The sequence below is a fragment of the Polistes fuscatus genome, unplaced genomic scaffold (assembly GCF_010416935.1).
Source record: "Polistes fuscatus isolate 324 unplaced genomic scaffold, CU_Pfus_HIC Scaffold23, whole genome shotgun sequence".
Lineage (NCBI taxonomy): Eukaryota > Metazoa > Arthropoda > Insecta > Hymenoptera > Vespidae > Polistes > Polistes fuscatus.
In genome coordinates, this window is record NW_025113100.1 from 1,549,794 (window position 1) to 1,572,591 (window position 22,798).

The 22,798-nt window shown below is 31.4% G+C and overlaps 2 protein-coding genes and 3 long non-coding RNA genes across 8 annotated transcripts; 2 read left to right on the top strand and 3 right to left on the bottom strand.

Annotated features, from left to right (window-relative positions):
• Positions 1–908: 908 nt before the first annotated feature.
• Positions 909–10,913, bottom strand: LOC122518233 (tyrosine-protein phosphatase non-receptor type 2). Of its 4 annotated transcripts, XM_043637035.1 has the most exons (9): positions 10,066–10,913; positions 9,326–9,487; positions 8,997–9,256; positions 8,673–8,898; positions 8,406–8,558; positions 8,023–8,191; positions 7,731–7,941; positions 7,521–7,631; positions 909–1,020 (listed from the first exon to the last, which is right to left on the bottom strand). In XM_043637035.1, the coding sequence occupies exons 1-9, from the start codon at positions 10,168–10,170 to the stop codon at positions 960–962; spliced, it is 1,458 nt and encodes a 485-aa protein (XP_043492970.1). In that variant the 5' UTR covers positions 10,171–10,913; the 3' UTR covers positions 909–959. The 4 variants fall into 4 exon arrangements, with proteins under 4 accessions (XP_043492970.1, XP_043492969.1, XP_043492968.1 ...); XM_043637034.1 differs by lacking the exon at positions 909–1,020 and having other exon boundaries at positions 5,986–7,631; positions 8,409–8,558; XM_043637033.1 differs by lacking the exon at positions 909–1,020 and having other exon boundaries at positions 5,986–7,631; positions 7,731–7,938.
• Positions 10,914–11,555: 642 nt separating this feature from the next.
• LOC122518234 (abasic site processing protein HMCES) lies at positions 11,556–13,109 on the bottom strand. The gene is made up of 6 exons (XM_043637036.1): positions 12,985–13,109; positions 12,676–12,901; positions 12,265–12,573; positions 12,081–12,185; positions 11,848–12,002; positions 11,556–11,721 (listed from the first exon to the last, which is right to left on the bottom strand). The coding sequence occupies exons 1-6, from the start codon at positions 13,002–13,004 to the stop codon at positions 11,562–11,564; spliced, it is 975 nt and encodes a 324-aa protein (XP_043492971.1). The 5' UTR covers positions 13,005–13,109; the 3' UTR covers positions 11,556–11,561.
• On the top strand, positions 11,951–12,927 carry LOC122518235. Its single transcript, XR_006304014.1, has 2 exons — positions 11,951–12,153; positions 12,606–12,927. It is a non-coding gene; the product is annotated as an uncharacterized LOC122518235 (long non-coding RNA).
• A 1,795-nt stretch (positions 13,110–14,904) lies between the features above and the next one.
• Positions 14,905–15,756, top strand: LOC122518236. The gene is made up of 4 exons (XR_006304015.1): positions 14,905–15,049; positions 15,258–15,361; positions 15,467–15,585; positions 15,718–15,756. It is a non-coding gene; the product is annotated as an uncharacterized LOC122518236 (long non-coding RNA).
• A 3,415-nt stretch (positions 15,757–19,171) lies between these two features.
• Positions 19,172–19,743, bottom strand: LOC122518240. The gene is made up of 2 exons (XR_006304016.1): positions 19,606–19,743; positions 19,172–19,222 (listed from the first exon to the last, which is right to left on the bottom strand). It is a non-coding gene; the product is annotated as an uncharacterized LOC122518240 (long non-coding RNA).
• Positions 19,744–22,798: the final 3,055 nt, after the last annotated feature.

A 22,798-nucleotide genomic window follows, 5' to 3' on the forward strand; every position in this document is an offset into this window, starting at 1 on the left:
TATTTTTTAATTCATATATATATATATATATATATATATGATGGATCATACGAAGATGTGTAAATTTGTGAGTTTTCTTCTTGCTATCAATAATTCATATACAAAATGGTCTGATCTATTAAATCTTCCTTAACGAATAAAATCAGATGATGGTTGGTTGTGTTGTATAATATGTAATTATGAAAGTAAGAAAGAGGCACGTTAGGATTTGTTAGAATGTATCATCATCATCATCATCATCATCATCATCATCATCATCATCATCATCATTCTTATATAGATTAGATATTTCCAAATCAATCACGTGATACACGTTTCCAAAAATTATTTTCTTCAACGACGGATGATGGACGTTTGTTTAAAACGTCGACAGACAAATACGTGAGAAGAATAATCACAGACTATCTGTTAAAAAATAGAATGACGTATCGTATATATAATAATAGTATAGCTTTATAAGATAAGAATATATCTTTTTGTGTGGGTTTTTATTTTATATAATTATATCTAGTTTTGTCGTGTTGATTAAGTCTCTGGAGGAATTTTAATGAACAAAACTTAGAGAAAATAAAAAACAACAATATATTATTAATGCTCGTTGGGATTAATCGTATTTTAAGGAACAAAGTTATAATTTCTTTCTTTTTTAATTATATTGTCAAATGCATTCCAAAGAAAAAAAATACTGATTTTATATATATATATATATCTCTCTCTATTTCAATCGTTTTTAGGGTTTAAAAAATAAAAAAATAAAAAGTACAAATAAAAAGTTTTTCTTTTCTTTTCTTTTTTTTTTCTTTTCTTTAGCGAGGTTGAGCACATACATATTATATATATGTATTTGCATATATGTATATATAATAAATATATATGTATATATACATATACATAAAATTATTTATTGCTCGGTAGCGCGGTTTATTTTTTATTAATCTTTTTTTTTTGTCTACTTTTTTTTAGATCGTAGATTCGGCTTCCTCGTGTACAGTTTCGCTGCTTTCGGTTTCGCTTTTAGATCTGAAAGAAATCAATAGATGAAGTTCTCTCTAAAAATTATTTTACGAGAAAAGATTAAGTAGTAATTTGAATATTTTATACAATAATATTAATAATAATAATAATAATAATAATAATAATAATAATAATAATAAGAATAAGAATAATAATAATAATAATAATTAATGAGGAGAAACACAATACTCATACAAACGAACAATCCATACGTCAAACACACAATACACATATGCAAAGAAAAAATTTGTAGGGATATAATTAATGTTATAATAATTTAGTATTTTAAAAAGAAAAGATAGCGATCGGGGTTAGATTTTGTTCAAACATTATTTTATCGGATGATCCGTTGATAAGAGGGGTAAAATAAAATAACTTGAGGAAAGTATTACAAAATCTTTCCTATATTGATCGACTGTTCATATCATCATCATCATCATCATCGTCATCATCATCATCATTATCATTTCGTAAGTATGAATTTCTAATCTAATTTAAAGATCATTTAACTTCTCTCGCTATAAAAAAAAAATAAAAGAAAAAAAAAAGAATTTAACCAGAGTGTAGAATAAACGATAATTTATATTTATATATTTATATATGCGACACACACACACGCACGCGCGCGCGCGCAGGCACGCACATACACTATCGAGCACATTGATTTTTCATCTCGATGCTTCGGTATGTGTTTATAATGTATTCTTATCCTTGTATATTGACCACCATCAGTCGCCGTATTGTCCGAATTTAAATCATGTATCCTAAAGTACTAAACGTTATTTGTATATATATATATACTCATACAAATTAGCGAATTATAAATTTAAAAAAGAAAAAAACAACAAGAGAGAGATAATTAATGGTACATTGTATGTTAATGAGATGGATTAATTAATTTAATTGCACGGATAAAATATACGTAACGTGTATGCTTGATAGCGATTGCTATGTCATACATAAATTTTTGTTTCGAGACGCGTTCCAGTTTAATTTTTTAATTTTATATTATATTATTATTATTATTATTATTATTATTATTTTCATTATCATTTTCTTCGTTTTAGTTCGTAATAATCAATAATCATTGTTCGTAGTTTATATTAAATAATAGTACGATACACTATACATAAAGATTATGGTGTAAGCCAATCATGTTCTTATTTTTTTGTTTTTTTTTTCCATTTTTAAATACTTTTACGACTATCATCTCCGTATTATTTTTGACACAAGGCTTACTAATTTTATTTGTCTACTTTTGCCTATTCTCTTTTATTTTCTTTCTATCTCTGTATAAATACGCGAATATATTTTGTTATATTGAAAATTAGATATTATACTCTTTTTCCAAACTCTTTCGTTAAGAAGGAAAAAGTCGTGTACGTTTCGTTAATATTATTATTTCTTTTCTTTTTTTGGCTTACAAAGCGACGTTTAATAATTCGTCACCGTTTCACGAGTTAGAATATCCCTTTCTGTCTTTCTTTTTTTTTTCTTTTGAGGGGGGTGTTGTAGTTTTTGTATTCTTTTTTTTTAATAATTTCATTTCTTTCCTATAATAATTACGGACAAATATTATCATATCGTCGCTCGAGCACGATCCCGATTTAAAAAATCGCGTGGGCGTGCTTTTTTTTTTAATTATAATTGCTATTATCGTCTACTACTTCGTGTATTGTCGGATAATATAAAAAACGATTCGCATATTTCTTCGGAAAATTATTCTACCATCAATTAATCGTAATTCTTCTTGTATAATTAGAGGTCCACCTTAATGTGCTATCAATCTTGCCAGAGAATAATTGCTTGTAATTCAGAGTTTCTTTTTACTTGTTACTTTTTTAGTTACGAGTAGGCACTTAACCACATGTTTCTGTGTGTTCGGCATATTACTATCTGTTACAATTGAGAATTACAACGGTGCCTTTCTCACTCTCTCCCTTTTATCTTCTCTTTCTCTCTCTTTCACATACATACATGCATACATACATACACATACTCACTCACATTCATTCGCATCCTAATTTTCTTTCATAATTGCACTGTCTTCCTTCCTGTTATTTTTTTCTTTTTAATGCATCTTCCACGAAAAAGAAATATGTTTTTTATTCATCGTCATTCATTCTAATTGCTCGTACACGAACGCATACACACGTACAATACACAAAGAGACAGGCGTACACAACATAGGACACGTTTAAAGCGCATACCAGTTTTATTATTTCTTTTTTTTTTATTTTTTTTGTTTTGTTTTGGGAACTTTTAATTAGCACCGTGCTTCTAAAGCATATCCTGATAGTAAAAATCATCATCCCTGCCTTAGCACAAACACAGAGGTAGTGTAACCAACCGCCTACTTGTTTTATATCTTCTTCTTCTTTTTATTTGTTTGTTTATTTGTTAGTTGCCAATCTGTTCTTCTATTTTTCCTTCTTTTTGTTCTTCTTCTTCTTTTTCATACAAACAGTGAGTTTTAGTTTCAGCCAGTTAGGCTCCGTTATCTCGTTGACTATTTAATTATTCGACAAAAATGTGTGAAAGGCATTAAAAGTTTTTTTTTTTATCGCAAACCACCCTTTTCTTTTGTTTTCTTTTCTTTTCTTTTTCTACTTTGTCATCTTTACATCAGTCTTTTCAAATCGACCGAGAAGTAAAAAGTTTAGTACGCGTGTTCTTCCACCTTTATTTATTTTCTTCTTTTCTTCTTTTTTGGCTTCAATAATCTATCGCAATGAAGATAGACAATGTTTTTTCTTTTTCTTTCTGAGATTATTTCTAACATGGTACGATAATAATTATTATAACGCGTTAAGTATATTTCATTTTGCTATCGTGTCTATATTATTTAATGCGTGTGGGTCTTTCTGCTGTGTGTGTAACAATATTAACGTGTATAGAGAATAAAAATTATTTGAAAAATAGTTGCAATCGTATATATATATATGGAAAAAAAAAAAGAAAAAGAAGAAACGACGAAGAACTTGAATTAAAAAACCAATGGGACATATTCGACGACGGTACAACATAATTTGCATTAATCTTTTTTGTTTTTCTCTTTTTTCTTTTTTTTTTTTTCCTCTTTTGTCGTTAGCATCTATTTAGACGTATACACAATTGTTGCAACGAGAAAAATATTGATAATATATATATAGTAGATGTATTATTTTATAATTATTTCTTTCCCCATTACTTTCCTTTCACTTGTTAGCGCACTTGTGTAATTAAAACAGAGTTATAAAGTTAACACATACGTGGAATTACAAGAGGAATACACGTATATGCGTTGTATGTATATAAATGTATTTGTTTATACATTTATACATACATATATATATCATAAATATTAATATATTCTCGCGTACGTAAAGATGGAAAATGAACACGCGTCTATCTATATTCTAATGGTTCCTATAAGTTCTTTTCAAAGATCGTATTCCAATGTGTTTTAATAATGTAGTATGAAAGTAAAAAATACACCTTTGTGAACGAACACGTATACATATACACACACTCATGCATCTCCTTCTCGTACATCCTCTAACACAAACTCTCTCTCTTTCTCTTTCTCTCAAGTGAGCACGATCAGGAAAAACATACTGATTATATCAACACATTCTTGCAACTATTCGTCTATTGAAATACGATCATAATTTTCCTTTTTTACTGTTTCTTCGTGACTTACGAATACATATATAGATAAATAGTATATAGCTCGTTATACAAATAATACGAGCTTAATATTTTCTTTTCATTTACTTCTCATCATTTTTCTCCTCTTCTTTACTTTTCCTTTTCTTTTTTTTTTCTTTTTTTTTTTGAGAGAGAAATTACTAGCCATGCTCAGTCTTCCCTTTGCTCAATATGTGTTTTTTTTTTCTTTTTTTTTTGAAAAACATAAATCATACGTTTTAAAATAAGACTTTTAATTATATTGTTTTAAACGTTCACGTTTTGTTAATTTCATATATCCTATATTGATATTCGTAAAAAGTAAAAGCACAATATGATAAAATAATTCAAATAGATCGTTATAACAACTTGTCAAATATTTTAGAAAATAGTTTTAAATGTTATCGATAGAAAGTTTAGTATAAAACTGTAGTTTAGTTAATGGTCTCATTGACATTTTCAATTGAGAGCATTTAATGGCAGACAGTGTAGGGAGATATATCCCTCCCAGTTTGTCGAGTTTCCTTTAAAATTGGAGGGGGATATTTCTACTATGCGTCATTAATATTCTCAATTGTAGCTATTTACTTTTTATCCTTCTTCTTCTTCTTTTTTTTTTCCAAACACTTCGTATAACATAAAACAAAGAGGAAACAAGTAATGGCCGGATTAAATGCACTATAAACATGAATTCCGAATCCCCATTGTATTTTTTTCTTTCTTTTCAAGATTTGTTTAATACTCCCAAGAAAAAAAAAAGAAAAAAAACCCTTACAACTGTAGTTCTACGTAACGAGGAATGTTATCAGTGTAAAATGGAAGGAAATAAAAATAAAAAAAAATAATGAATCGATCGTTTATCGTTTAAAGTTCTCCAATTATGTAGTTTCAAAATGAAAAACAAAATGAAATGAACTTATAATATATATAAAACTCGAATAACACGAATACTAAAGATTTGTCTTTAAATTTTTGATCAAATACACACAAAAATATTATTTTTCCTTTTGGTTTTTAACAAAAGAAAAATATTTATAAGTCATCTGTTTCATTACTTTTTTTAATAGACGAGTTGTGTAAGTAAAATTAATATTTTAAACGAACGATACTTTACAAGACAATTATATCCTATCTTTTGTTATATTAAATATCAAACTATAAAAAGAAATCGTTAATGTTAATTAATGTAGTATCGTGAATCGATTATACGTATATAATTGCTACTTTATTTTATATCTTTTTCTCTTTTAACTGGATGTTGTGTTTTTCTTTTTCCTCTTTCTTCTTCTTTTTCCTTTCTCATTTTGTTCACTTGCTACAAAACATTTTAGTGAACGAGCAAATTTCTTTATATTAATGGCAAATAGTTTAAAAAACATCTACGATGCTACGAGTGTGACTGTTGTATAACAATTTCTAATTCTATTCACAAGCATACCTATTACACGCTATAAAGATAATGAGGTGCTTGTCAATTTCATGATTTTTTTTTTCGTACCCTGAATCTCTCACTAGATACTATAACTATTTAAAAATTGCTTCTTTTTTTTGTTTATATTTAATCATGTATATATAAAACTGACGTGTGTGTGTAAATCTTACTTCCTTATTAGTTAAAATACTAAATAGAGAAAAAAAAAGAAATAAAATAACAAAATAAAACAAACGAGCGACAATGCAGCAACAAATAATTAACATAATATGCAACAATTGCATATTTCAATGTTATACTTCGCGTTCAAGTGAGTTTGAATTAACTGAATACTCGAAAAAGTATTTTCCAAGAATAGTTTAACTGTCGTATGACATCAAATCGAGATGCGTGAAAGAAACATTACTTATAAAAAAAAAAAAAAATAGAAAAAAAATTGACTGCTATTTCAATTGTTACGTGTAATTAACTGCGACAAGAATGGATGTGTGTTTGATGATACTTTGTTAATAACTTTTTGAACGCGAAATGTCAAGTGTATTTCGTAAGATAATAATTACTTAGAAAAGTTAGGAAGTGCAGGTTCTTTGAAACGTACACGTTATACCTTTCCATTACACATTTATACAAAAACACGTCTTAATAGTTGTCTAATGAATCATGATACGGTATGACGAAATCTTAGCAAGGATCTGGTAATGGACATGCATTCTAATTTCAAATACTTATAGAATGAACCGTAATATAAAAATACAAATTGAAAATTTCAGCTCTTTTCTCATCGATCGGTTTTTTTCCCCCTAATATCTAATTTTTCTCTCTTTTTTTGTTTTCTTTCATTATCGTCGTCTTCTTCTTTTTCTTCTTCTTCTTCTTCTAATGCTCAAATAACAAGTGTTATATTAGTCGTACTCGTTTGTTATAGATAATGTTACCATCTCTCGTTTGTTATAGATAATGTTACCACCTCTCGTTTGTTAACACGACACAATCATCATCAGAAGAAGAAAGTGATCGTCTAGAATCACTCGCTAGATATATTTGTAAACAGATGATTCTGTTATCGTGAATAGTTAACTTCCTCTCACACGATTCTCTTTTCTAATTAGCTAAGGTTTAAAAAGAGAATAGTAGTAACTAATAAGGATCAAGATATGAAGATCTTGAATTGAGAATAAAAGGATTTCTCAAAATACGTGCATCGTTATTAGTATCACCGATCACTTGCAATTTCATATATATATACATATAGATATATATATATATATATCTATCTATAAAATAGTGATACTATTTTGTAATCTTATCATTCTAACCACGCATATACAAATAGCCAACAAGTGCTAAAACACCCCCACCAACAATTGCTGCACCTATGCCTATTGTAAGGGGCTTAAATAATGACCTCTTGAGTTTTTGCCATTCTTCGACTTCCTTTTGCCGACGTTTCATCTCACGAACTTGTGCAGCCAGTCGTTCCTTCTTATCAAGATTGCGTTGACGTAATTCACTTTTTCTATTAATACGATTAAACAACAAAATTAATAATAACATTTAAACGAGTAGAATTTCTTTTTAAAATTCATCTTTTATAATCGTAAAAGAGAATACTCACGCATCAGGACTGGACGGAGGGCTGTTCGCGTGAAAAGAACTTTCGCTATCGTTGACAATGTCGGCCGAAGATACAGCACCATCGGAATTCTGTTCGTGAATTTTGTTTGTAATTGATGTAGAATTTGTAGGAGGAGGACTTGTAGACGGTTGCGTACACGTTGATGGTTCTCTAGGCAACGGTTTATCCGGTGGTCCACCTAATTCGTCTGCTGTTAAATATTAAAAAAGATATTGTACAAACCATCGATACCGATTTTTTTTCTTCTTCCGTAAATGACAATAAAAATCACCGTTTGCGGTATTCGTATTAGCAGTTAATTCTGCAATCATGCTACGTTGTAAAGATTCTCCTCTCGGTGGTGGCAAAGGTGGAGGTTCATCTTCTTCCTCTATTGATGAGTTATTGATGTTGTTAACGACATCGTAATGATTTGTTACTATTTCATTGTTGTCGACATTCTGTAAATCACAATTGATTTAGAAAAGAGTAATCGTTATGTAGTATCACAGTAGAACAATGCTATTAGAATGTTAAATATTATAACGATAGAATAATTACTGTTATACAAGAAAACCATATGCATATAGAAGATCATATTATTTGTTGACATATTTCATTTTATAATCAGATATAGCTAATAGCATTGTGCTACTGCGAATTGGTATTAGTTACCACGTTATTAGACGGCAATTGTTTAGCTCCTTCAATAATGGCAGCGTATGAAAACCGTAATTGATCGGGTGTTTGTATTAAACCCATTCTGGATTTTCTCATTTCCATCAAAACGTCTCGTACATTTACTGAATTCAATCCATTCTCTTCTATCTGCAGAGAAATAAATTAATGCAATTTCTGAGATATTCGTTCGTACGTAATATTTCGGAAATATATAATTTAATATCTTGCTGTATAATATTTAATATAAATATATCGACTTACTAAAACGAGGCATGTATCTACTAAGCAAAATGTTCCCGATCTTCCAATACCAGCAGAACAATGAACAACAGGTGGCCCAACGTTTTGATTTAATACTCCTGATTGTCTAACATCTGCTAAAAAATGTAAAAAGGCTGTAGGACTTTGAGGCACGCCAAAATCAGGCCAAGTAATGTAATGGAAGTGTAAAATATCTCTGCTTTCCAATGTTTCCAGATCTGTCATTCTAAAAAACGAAAGAAAGGAAAAAATAATGAAAAATATCTTATGCACATCGAAAATATATAATTAATCATACAAATAACATATATACACTTGTTTTACCGTAATGTTCTTGTGGTATAATCTGGGGTCTCTGTTTTACTAATGTACTCTACTTTAAGACCGACATCTGGGAAATCCATGGTACTATCCGTATTATCCAGAGGCCAATATTGATGACACTTCACATGATCTTTTTCTATAATCTTATTTAACATTAATACCGCTTTACTATTTTGTTCCCATACCATTAGCCAGAAATGACCAGCGGTAGATGGCAGTGGTCCTTGTGTTAAAATGTATTGTCTGTGTGCACGATCAACCTAAGGTAACAAATAGTATATCGAACTGTTTATAAGTTTGTCGCTGAACATCTATCGATGTATAAATACCTGTATCAGATTGGCATTAATATAATCGCATGGGCCCCTTTTAAGAACGATTCTGGTATGATCATAAGGAGACACATCTCTGTAACGATTCAAGTTCCTATTTTGTCGTTTCTTAGATTCGTTAAAGGTATATCCATAACTGCCGCATTCATTTCGTATATGCTGTTAAAGATTAACATTGTTGAGATTAATATTAGTAATACTCGTTAATGAAAAATGAATGAGATCTATTTAGAGTTTTAGATTACAAACGACATTAATGACTACTCGTAGTAGTAGACAGACAGACAGACAGACAGACAGACAAAATGCACGATGATCAGCGTTTGATACGAACGAGAGTTTTATGCACTCGTTGCACATATATAATCCAGAAGGAAAATAATCGTAAACGTGGTTGGTTTTGGTTTTTTTGATTGTCCTCGTCATGGTCACGTAGTCGTCGTTACAAAATTTGCTTTTTTTTATTATTATTTTCATTCGCGTAATTTAACCTAAAGGGTGAGGAGGAGGAGGAGAGAGGCGGGGAGGGAAGAAGGAAGGAAGGAAGGAAGAAAAAAAGAAAGAAGAAGAGGAGGAGGGCAGTAGAGGGAGGAAAAGCGAGACGAGGAACGTTTAGACGAGTTTGATGAATGAATAAAAAAAAAAGAAAGGAGGGGGAGGTAAAGGGAGGCAGAGAGAGAGAGAGGGAAAAAAGAAGAAAAAAAAGAAAAAGAAGAGGAAAAATAGTTGACGATTACCTGAAAAAGAATCGGCCAAGCTTCCTTCGAGGTGATCTCCAGGTACTCGGTTTCGACGTTGCTTATCGCGGTTTCGCGCGTTTGCTGCTCTTGGTTGTCGGTCATCGTGTCGGGGCCTCCCTCTCTCTCTCTCTCGCTCCCACTGTTGGGTAATTTTAACGATGCGTGGTTTTCGGCGCTCGCAACGAAAAGGAGAAGAGGAATAAAGGAAGAGGAGAAGAGGCGCGAGAGGAAACACGAGAGGAGGAGGCGCGCCAAGAGGCTGGGCCCCGCACGATACCTCTTTTCTCTCTCTCTCTCTCCCCCCCTCTCAAGGCTCCTTCCCTCTCTCTTCTTCTTCTTCTTATTCCTTCTTTCCTCCCTTCTTTCCTTTCTTTCCCTTTTCCTTGGAAAAAAAAAAGGTCTCACTCTCTCAACCGGTAAGGGATGCCATGCGCGAGCCGGACATCCGCGCGAAGGTTATCCTGCCCCCTTCCTCCCCAACCCTTTTACGTTCTTTTAAACAACTATGTACGACAACTATGATAACCAACCAATTAAGCAACCGAATTCTCAGGTTCTTATTTTTTTTATTATCCGAACAAATTATCTTTCTTATTATTCTTCTACGCCAGACGCGTTCTAAACTCACTTCACGATTTTGTATATCCCTTCCACAATACCTAAATTCACTAACGTAAAACTATATATCACTATGCACCGGCTGCATCAAGCACTTCAGATTATACACGATCGACATTAACCTCGCTTCCTCGATTCTTTAAAACACTGTTGACATCGACCTCGTCCTCGTCGTCGTCGTAAAACCCGAGTTATGCTACTGACATCTGCAGTCATTTGAATTTAACTGTCATAGTGAAAAAAATGTTAAGTGGGGGGTACGAAGATGACCGTATTTCAACGAATGACAACTTTGTCTTCCCCGCGCTACTTTTGATTTTACCAATCATCGGTAAGGCGCGTCATTTGAAATTACGAAATCATTGAGAACTAATTTAAATGGAAATTTTTCTGTCATTGATATCTAAGTTTTTCTTAGAAACGTTATTACTTTTATTTCTTTCAATAATGTATATCAACGACATAGAAGTTTTACTTGGAAACATTCATTAGTTTTATTTATTTCTCTTAATGTATTATTTAATCGTTACGCGGAAATTAACGTAATAGAATCATTCAATCGTTTCTTATTATTAATGTATTTAAAGAAGATATATATATATATATAGGAAATTAATGTTTCCACAACGGTGCATCATAGCATCATCTCTTAAAAATCAAACAAAATTACACGTACAGTAATGGGACCTCTGTGTTGATGGGAAATCCAAGCAATCCTCTGAAATTACTTCTTTGTCTCGCTATATACATACTAACAGAGAATTGTTTGTGTTCTCAGAAGTATACGTTTCTAATAAATGTTTGCTTTAATGAGAAATTTATTATATGAAAATATTAGGATAATGTTTAATAGGAATAAATATTTATTATACGATTTAAGATTTCTTTATTATTTTCGCAGGTACCTCATCTTCGTTTATCTTGTCTTTGCTTGAATCACTGTTAGTTGAATCGTTGCCACTATTAGATTTTCCACCAGACTCTCTTTTCAGCCAGGAAGCCATAAAAACAGCAGAGCTATTCTTTTGCTTCTCCCTTTATATAATACAATTACAGAATCAATACCCTGACACGTTACTTTATCCATTCGAGCATACATGTTCCATTATTATATTGTGAAAATTACATAATCTTATGTACACGTATATATATTATACTTACTTCACTTCTATTTTCTCTCTGCATTTTGCATCTTTATGAGTAACGTTATTTACGAGCGTAGAAACTGTATACCAACTTAATATTTTTTCTGTTAATTCTTGCACCTTCAACATTTCTATAGCTTTTTCCGGCGACACTTTTAAATCCAACCATAGCTGCAAACATTTACATTTTACAAAGAAATTGTATATAAATCTATTTGTCAAACGATTTATATTTTTATTTATACTTACACGACATTGTTCATCGTCTAGAAAAATTGGCGTACGATCATGCAACCATGACAAAACGTGATTCGCTTCTTTAGTAAGTACTGAACAACTGTATACAATTTTTCCCTGTAAAATAATTATATTAATTGTAGTTGTATTTTGATTCAAGCAAAGTAGTATTATAATATTAAAAACTTGTATATACCTCGTCGGTTTGAAAAGCATTAAATATTCCAGCCATTTTTAAAGGCTTGTATCCTTCCCAGCCAGATTCTGGGGACCATTTATTGGGCCATGTTGTAGGATCATCAGGATTTATTCCTGATTCTTGCTTAGCGTGAATATAATATGGTTGCTTAGGTGATTTGTTAATGCCAGCTTTCCATTCGTAAAATCCATCAAAGAGTACAATACATTTGAATCCTTTACGTAATGGTGTAGAGTAAAGTTTAGATTCTAAAATTCTATCCAGACGACTGTTATGAGTAGACGCAGTATGTTTCTTGTAATCTCCCTAAAAATTAAATTGTCTTCACTGAATTTTAGAATGAAAACAAATCTGAAGATATGCGGTTTAATTTCTGTTGGTTTTACGGAGTCCATTACCTCAACTAACCTTATGCCAAGGCGGTATCATACCCCATAACATAGGACAAAGAAGTCTTTCCTCCTTATTCACTAAGTGCATACCAGCGACAACACAAGGAACAACATCTCTGGGACCTATGTTGCATGATTGTACATAAACAGATTCACTGGTATCCACCCATGGTACTTTATGATATTCGCCTGATGGTTTTTTGTATGCGCAAGCACATGACAATTTATCTTTCGACAAAGTACTGCAAATAAAAATGTAATTTTTAAATATTTCTTATATATTACATACTATATTAACTATAGATAATTAAAAAGAAAACTGTACCATGCACCTCGACCGCACATCTTAAATCCTGTTAGAATAATGTTTCTTATTAACGATTATATTTCTTTCTTCCTGTAAATTTCTTTTTAAAATTTTTCCTTAACGATTAGATTATAATTTTTCTTAAGAATATATTGTACATACTTAAACTTTAACATTTCACTTAAATATGAATGACTATGTAGACGATTATTTAATTCAAACAGTGAATAAGTAAGCCACTCCAGTGAGCCACTATAGTGGCTCATCGACCTGGAAAAAATAATTGATAAAGCCAATATAGTGGCAGGCCGGCTAAGGCCTATATCGGTAATTGCAGTGCTCTACCTTTATCCATCGACCGTCGGTAACTGCCACCGTCGGTAACTCCCACTGTCGGTAACTCCTACTGTCGGTAAATCCCACTGTCGGTAATAGTAGACTTAAAATTTTTTTTACTCTACGTCTGTAATATTTTGTATTTAGGTTCCTGACGGTCAATATTATTAAAGTACAAACTCTCATTAAAAACGGTCGATGTTTTATAAATATTACCGACGGTGGCAGTTACCGACAGTGGGAGTTACCGACAGTGGGAGTTACCGACAATAGGAGTTACCGACAGTGGGAGTTACCGACGGTCGATGGATAAATGTAGAGCACTGCAATTACCGATATAGGCCTTAGCCGGCCTGCCACTATATTGGCTTTATCGATTATTTTTTCCAGGTCGATGAGCCACTATATTGGCTCACACGAGTAGCTTACTTATTCACTGTTTGAATTAAATAATCGTCTACATAGTCATTCATATTTAAGTGAAATGTTAAAGTTTAAGTATATATATATGTAAAATATATTTTTAAGAAAAATTAAAGTTTAATCATTAAGAAAAAATTTTAATTAGATCAATAGTGTCGTCATTATTAATCACTGTGACAAGAGATTTATGGTAACTAAAATACGACACATGAAATTTATTTTTTCAGTAGATACGTGGTTTACGAATCGTGAAAACACCGAATCAATGGTTGTACCATACCTCGTCGTCCCCAGTGTTCTATCAGAAAAAAAATTCAAATTAAGTTTGAATTTTAAAAATTGTATTAATCTCAATTCAATGAACAATACGCCAAGCTGATCAAACGCGCCAATAGAAGTATAACTTTAAAAATAAACTTAAAAAAACGTAGATTACGTTCTTCTTAAGCATTTCTTTAAGAAAAATGTCTTAAAAGTAATAAAGAAGAATTCTTTCCCGAGAAGAATTCATTAGCGTTGTAAATTAGTGGATGCGGTTCAACGAATGTTTTGAAAGTTGAAACGAAACATATATATACATACACACACATGCATGCATACACTTAAACGTGCATATAGAAGAAGAAAAGGAATGCGCTTGATCTTACCGTACTTGCCATTCTTCTACAATGAGCTGGAAGAATACTCGAATACCAGGTAGAAAGTATACGAACAAGTATATTCGTGTGTACGTGTGTATGCGAATAGAAAAGTTATGCATAATATTTTTATAACTTCATCGTTTCTTACGCTTATTAAAACGAAACAAATTATGTCTCAATTAAAATATATATGTCTATACGTAAAAAGATAATATTACAGATTTCATTTCTCTTTAATCTTTTTACGAAGGCAATTTGAAAGACTTATTTTTTGTGGTCAAACGATGTTAGAATTAATTTAATCGTATATTAATTAAACGTAGGTTGAAAAGTATCGAGCCTTTCCTTTCGATCAAACTCACGCTTTGATTTAAAAGAAAAATAAATTAATAAATAAATAAAGATTTGTGTTTATTTTTTATCGAGACTCGATACTTTGTTAAACCCCCATAATAAATTAATTAAAACTAACTACCGCGTAAGATAATAAACAAATGTATTATATACGTTAAGAATAAATGAATTCGTAAAGGTGGGAAGAACTACCTGAATGCCCGAATAAATAATAGTCCTCTCCCGAGGATAAGGAATTCTTAGCAGCACCGTTTCATGGAAGCCACTTCGGAGAATCCGGTCGAACGACTCGATCATAGGCTTGCCGAGATGAATATAGAAGTTGCCAGGTAAAATCCCAGTTCAGTATAGTCAAAATGGTAAAAGAAGAAATGGGATAAAAAAATATATGTATTCATTCAAGAGATATAACAAGCTTTACAAAGTAAAGTAACGTCCAATATAGATGTCCGAAGGACAACAACAGAGTGAAAGTATTGTATATTTTTAAAGGGTAGTAAATTCGAAGGCTAAAAGGATTAACTTTTTTTTTTTTAGATCGTAAGAAGTTCAAAGGAAAACAAATGAAAATAAAAAATACATTTATACGACGAGTTGGATGTATGTATGCTACAAAATAAAATATACTTGTTGATCTGAAGGTAAGAAAGGAAATGTAAAAGAACGATTTAAAAAGGAAAAAAGGAAAAAAACAAGACACAAAATTAAACGGATAATCGTATAATTATATTCGCAATTGGTTCAAGGTGGATGCATATTTAATTGATACTGCCTTTTATAACATCCTTTTTCCTGCAAACGATGGTTTCCTTTATCGAGCGTCCGTGTGTACTAAACACAAACGAAGGATCTTCAGCAATCTTAAGTAAGCTTAATAAATTTATTAATATTTTATTAATATTTTTCTTTTTCTAAAATGAAGTTTTTTTTTCTTTATCTCTCTTTTTAGCATTTATTTCTTCTCGTTTACTAATCTTTCTATATTTTTCTCTCTTAGGTAAAAAGCTAATAAAACTTACAAAGATTATTCCTGGCATGAGAAGAAGAAGAAAACTGAGAATAAGAAGATAAGGAAACACAGAGAAATTTAGTTTTGTAATATGGGACCCATTTCTATCTTCTTCCTAAGGTTTCCCGATACTAGGAGGATAACCATAAGACATTCAATGGATCAACACACACAATGGATCAACAACATTAGTTTTAGAACAACGTACAACGTTTTTTTAATTAATTATTATAAATTATATGTTATTTATCTTAAAAATCAGATCTACATTAAAGAAATGTAAAAGAAACTTTCTGTACAAGATTGAAATTTATAAAATATACTTAAATTAAATCAAATAATTTGTTGAATTATTTATATTACGAAAAAACAATTCCTAATTCCTTTTTTCTAAAAAATAAAGATATTTAAAGAACTGAAAAGTATGATTTAAAAAACATAAAGAAAGGATGGGGCGTGCCACTTCCTCGCACATCATGTGATCCTGTTAACAATCTCAATTTTCGAGAAAACTTTGAAATTTTGTCGAAAATTTAATTTTGTAACAGGATCACATGATGTGCGAGGAGGTATCTCGATTTCGGACTTTTCCAAGAAATGACGTCATCGGAAATTCCAAGAAATGACGTCATTTCCAAGAATTTCGGATTTTTCCAAGAAATGACGTCATTTCCAAGAATTTCTGATGACGTCATTTCTTGGAAAAGTCCGAAATCGAGATACCTCCTCGCACATCATGTGATCCTGTTAACAATCTCAATTTTCGAGAAAACTTTGAAATTTTGTCGAAGATTTAATTTGAAATGCGGATATTTAAAAAACTGAAAAGTATGATTTAAAAAACATAAAGAATGGATGGGGCGTGCCACTTCCTCGCACATCATGTGATCCTGTTAACAATCTCAATTTTCGAGAAAACTTTGAAATTTTGTCGAAAATTTAATTTTGTAACAGGATCACATGATGTGCGAGGAGGTATCTCGATTTCGGACTTTTCCAAGAAATGACGTCATCGGAAATTCCAAGAAATGACGTCATTTCCAAGAATTTCGGATTTTTCCAAGAAATGACGTCATTTCCAAGAATTTCTGATGACGTCATTTCTTGGAAAAGTCCGAAATCGAGATACCTCCTCGCACATCATGTGATCCTGTTAACAATCTCAATTTTCGAGAAAACTTTGAAATTTTGTCGAAAATTTAATTTTGTAACAGGATCACATGATGTGCGAGGAGGTATCTCGATTTCGGACTTTTCCAAGAAATGACGTCATCGGAAATTCCAAGAAATGACGTCATTTCCAAGAATTTCGGATTTTTCCAAGAAATGACGTCATTTCCAAGAATTTCTGATGACGTCATTTCTTGGAAAAGTCCGAAATCGAGATACCTCCTCGCACATCATGTGATCCTGTTAACAATCTCAATTTCGAGAAAACTTTGAAATTTTCTCGAAGATTTAATTTGAAATGCGGATATTTAAAAAACTGAAAAGTATGATTTAAAAAACATAAAGAAAGGATGGGGCGTGCCACTTCCTCGCACATCATGTGATCCTGTTAACAATCTCAATTTTCGAGAAAACTTTGAAATTTTGTCGAAAATTTAATTTTGTAACAGGATCACATGATGTGCGAGGAGGTATCTCGATTTCGGACTTTTCCAAGAAATGACGTCATCAGAAATTCCAAGAAATGACGTCATCGGAAATTCCAAGAAATGACGTCATCGGAAATTCTAAGAAATGACGTCATTTCCAAGAATTTCGGATTTTTCCAAGAAATGACGTCATTTCCAAGAATTTCTGATGACGTCATTTCTTGGAAAAGTCCGAAATCGAGATACCTCCTCGCACGTCATGTGATCCTGTTAACAATCTCAATTTTCGAGAAAACTTTGAAATTTTCTCGAAGATTTAATTTGAAATGCAGATATTTAAAAAACTGAAAAGTATGATTTAAAAAACATAAAGAAAGGATGGGGCGTGCCACTTCCTCGCACATCATGTGATCCTGTTAACAATCTCAATTTTCGAGAAAACTTTGAAATTTTGTCGAAAATTTAATTTTGTAACAGGATCACATGATGTGCGAGGAGGTATCTCGATTTCGGATTTTTCCAAGAAATGACGTCATCGGAAATTCTAAGAAATGACGTCATTTCCAAGAATTTCGGATTTTCCAAGAAATGACGTCATTTCCAAGAATTTCTGATGACGTCATTTCTTGGAAAAGTCTGAAATCGAGATACCTCCTCGCACATCATGTGATCCTGTTAACAATCTCAATTTTCGAGAAAACTTTGAAATTTTCTCGAAAATTTAATTTGAAATGCGGATATTTAAAAAACTGAAAAGTATGATTTAAAAAACATAAAGAATGGATGGGGCGTGCCACTTCCTCGCACATCATGTGATCCTGTTAACAATCTCAATTTTCGAGAAAACTTTTAAATTTTGTCGAAAATTTAATTTTGTAACAGGATCACATGATGTGCGAGGAGGTATCTCGATTTCGGACTTTTCCAAGAAATGACGTCATCAGAAATTCTTGGAAATGACGTCATTTCTTGGAAAAATCTGAAATTCTTGGAAATGACGTCATTTCTTGGAAAAATCTGAAATTCTTGGAAATGACGTCATTTCTTGGAAAAGTCCGAAATTCTTGGAAATGACGTCATTTCTTGGAAACGGCTGAAATCGAGATACCTCCTCGCATATCATGTGATCCTGTTAACAATCTCAATTTTCGAGAAGACTTTGAAATTTTGTCGAGAAGACTTTGAAATTTTGTCGAAAATTTAATTTTGTAACAGGATCACATGATGTGCGAGGAGGTATCTCGATTTCGGACTTTTCCAAGAAATGACGTCATCAGAAATTCCAAGAAATGACGTCATTTCTTGGAAAAATCTGAAATTCTTGGAAATGACGTCATTTCTTGGAAAAGTCCGAAATTCTTGGAAGTGACGTCATTTCTTGGAAAAGTCCGAAATTTTTGAAACTTGTATTTATGTTTAAAGTTTAGTAACTAAAAAATAACTTACCTTAACGTTGCATTATTCTATATCTTTTTTTTCTGTTCACCTGTTTGGATTTTTTGTTTAGGAATGGTTTTTTCGTAATAGAAACAATTCAACAAATTATTTGATTTAATTTAAGTATATTTTATAAATTTCAATCTTGTACAGAAAGTTTCTTTTACATTTCTTTAATGTACATCTGATTTTTAACATAAATAAGATATAATTTATAATAATTAATTAAAAAAACGTTGTACGTTGTTCTTAAACTGATGTTGTTGATCCATTGCGTGTGTTGATCCATTGAATGTCTTATGATTATCCTCCTAGTATCGGGAAACCTTAGGAAGAAGATAGAAATGGGTCCCATATGACGAAACTAAATTTCTCTGTGTTTCCTTATCTTCTTATTCTCAGTTTTCTTCTTCTTCTTATGCCAGGAATAATCTTTGTAAGTTTTATTAGCTTTTTACCTAAGAGAGAAAAATATAGAAAGATTAGTAAACGAGAAGAAATAAATGCTACAAAGAGAGATAAAGGAAAAAAGAACCCGAATATTGCCGAAGATCCTTTGTTTGTGTTTAGTAAAAGCCGACTGAGAGGCGGGACTTGCGCCCCACTCTACAATTACCTTTTTTCCAATATTTCTCGCTTATTTTTGCAAATACGAAGATAAACCATAGAACATTTTTATGTATTATGTAATTCTCTACAACTTTTGTTTGAAACTTTTTTCGATTACATGCCTAGATTCTAAGATAAGGACATTTTTTACCCTTTTGTACCCTTTTTCTCAAAAACGAAGGATCTTATTGCAAAAATATTAGCACCATTCGATTCAGCATCGTCGACTTACCCTTAGATCAATTTCCCCCTCCCTACCCCCAATTTAGGGTGTCTGGCCCCATTTCAGTGGACTATTATCGGTCTGCATTCTGAATCGTTCACGAATAACGTGAAAGTGAACAATAGCGGTGCTCATTTTCGAAAATTACCAATCCCCCCCCCAAGCCCCCGTCAAAAAATATTAATCATATTTTTATTTCCTAATAGATAAAGAACTTACAAATAAAAAAAAACTTTACGATTAATGATACTAGTGTTGATAGTAGTTAATGATACTAATTGTGTAACTGTGATTACCTTATAACAGATCTTAAAAAAAAAAAAACAAAAAAGCGATAAAAAAGGTAAACTTTATCAATAAGTTTTTTCGTAGATAATTGCAAAAAAAAGAAAAAAAGGTAAAATAAAAAGTATCGACTAATTATAAGATAAACAGTATCAACAATTATAACGTTTTACATTGTCTGTTTGACACCATTTCATTTCATTTAATTACATCTCTTTTCTTGTTAACTTCTATTTTTAATTTGTAAGATATAGAAAAAACACACGTACAAATATATACATACATTCGTTTAATAATTGTCAAGACTTGTAAAAAGAAAAAAAAAGAAAATATGAAAAAAATTTCGCATATAGGAGATACAATAATTATACGTTAGATTTGTTTGTACATTTGTATACACAATGTTGAACTGTTTTATAACTGATAAAAATAAAAGTAAAACTTCTCGGCCAGTTTTTTATTGCGTTAATAAGAAAAGAAAAATAACAAAAAAAAATATTTGTTAATCGAAAGAAAAAATATGAGACTCGCTGGTTTGCCGGTGCCCAAGAGGAGGCTCGACTTTGGAGAATACCTTGTTGGTGGGGCCTGTTGACGTGTTGGCTGGAAAGAAGAAGAAAGAAAGAAGGAAGGAAGGAAGGAAGGCATGCATGCACGAAAGCACGAACTCGTGAAGCCGAGCGTTCAGTCGATCATACTCCTCTAACGGAGCAACATAGTGAAAACATAGTGTTTAATAAAACACATTTATTTTCAATCATTTATATTAAATAAATAAACGAATATTCGTACGACTGGATTATTACAATGATCGTGGAATCGCGTACGTATTTTCTTTCTTTTGTTTTTTGATTAATTAATTACGAGTTTATTTTTTATTTCGACGTGTGCGTGTGTGCGTCGAATATATTTAAATATTAAATAAATTAACAATGAGAGATAATAAAGAAGAGAATGTAACATTGTAAGGTGTATAGAATGTTTTTTTTATACTACTTGTTTTTTTTTTTTCTTTTCTAAGAAACACGAGAGAACTATCGTAACAATCTTTGCACTTGAATGATTACGAGTAGGAGAAGATATCTGAGGAATGAAAAAAATACAAAAAATATATATATATATATGTAAGACATAGAGAGAAATAACTTGTCTAACGCAAGGTTAACATTGATCTTATATATGTTAGAATTATAAATTAATAGGGGGGAAAAAATTGACGCGAAAGGCTGGGACGATCGTACTTTGATCGTGACGTAATAAGTTTGTCTGTAATAATAAGTAAACAACAACAACAACAACAATAATACTATTGACCATATTCGTGAAAAATCTATGACGTTAGACGAATCGAGAAGAAAATAAAAAAAAGAAAAAAAATCAACAACCATGACACCGATCTTTAATTTTAATCCGGTTCATCTCGATTTATATTTTTTCGATACGAGACTTAAAGGATTAGTTTGAACATTCTTAAAAAGAAAACGTGTAGAAAATAAAAAGATAATCTTATTTAGAATTCAAGGCGAGGAATCGTAGTACGAAAAGGAATTTACGGTGTTCGTAGGGATTAAACGCGCGTGTGTGTACGTGTGCGCGTGTTCTCGTGTGTTTGAACATCTTTCAGATCTTTAGAAAGAAAATCAATAAAAGTTAATTCTTTTGATAGGTGCACCGGCACGTATAATACATATTTTCTATTATACGATGTCAAATACGAATGTGGAATAACAGATTAGATGTTAACTTTCTAATATCGTATAAAGGAAATTACACACACACACACACACACACACGCATTTATACGTATAAGTAGAAAAATCGTTGGAGTTCGATGTACTAATAACGTCGACGATGTTCAATTAACGTTATCTGCATATCTCATAATTAGGTCGAATATTTTTTCTCGCGTTAAGTTAAATTTGCACGCCCACACGTCCGCGCGTCTATTAAATATTATATTTTTTTTTTTTTAAATATTCGTAAATGTTCTTTTCTCTCAACTTCTGTTTCTTTTTTCTGCCCCGACACGTTGGCACTGTGACGATAGTCCGATAAAAAAGAAAAGAAAAGAAAAAAGAGAAAAAAAAGAATACGTAATCTGACTATCGAAGCATAATTTTTCTTTTTTTTTTTTACTTTAATGTACACTCTTTTTTGTCCTTTTTTATTACGATTCGACGCGTCCTACGTAAGTCAATTAAAAAATAAAATTTATCGTATTAACGTAACGCACGACCAACGAGCGTGTTTTAATTAAAAGAAAAAAAAAAGAAAGAGAGAGAGAGAGAGAGAGAAAAAAGCACAAACTCGCGCGTAATTTTTAATACTCCGAGTCAGAGTTAGTCGAGCAAGCGCAACGCTGACAATTGTGCGTTCTTCCTGAATTTCTCACGGTAATGTGTCAAACTTCGTTTCAAAATAATTTTCATCGTTCATTAAAATCAAATATTTTCTAACGGGAAACAAATTATTATTTAATTTTTTCTTTGAAGTTTGTTAAACGTCGTATTAAAATTTGGCAAAGGATTATATTGAAAATGATCACGTTAGTCATACGTAGATAGATGAATAATAAGAATAAGATGTTTACCGGTAGATACATTCGCAAATATGCATAGCTAGTCAGTGATAGAAGCGATCTATTCGAGGAATAAAACGTAGTGTCATCAAACATGTATGCCAGGTTATATACACAGTGTACGATATTGAATCATACCAAACGGGAAGTGAATCTTACGTAAAGAAGCGAAAAAAATAATAAAAATAATATCTACATTTTTCTCATATATATATATTCATTACGTCGTTATTATTAATTAAATATTCTTCTTTAAAATCATATATGTATCGTACGAAGATAACGAAAAGTTTCTCAGCGAGTTGTGTAACACCTATACGTGATTCATTACTTTCTTAT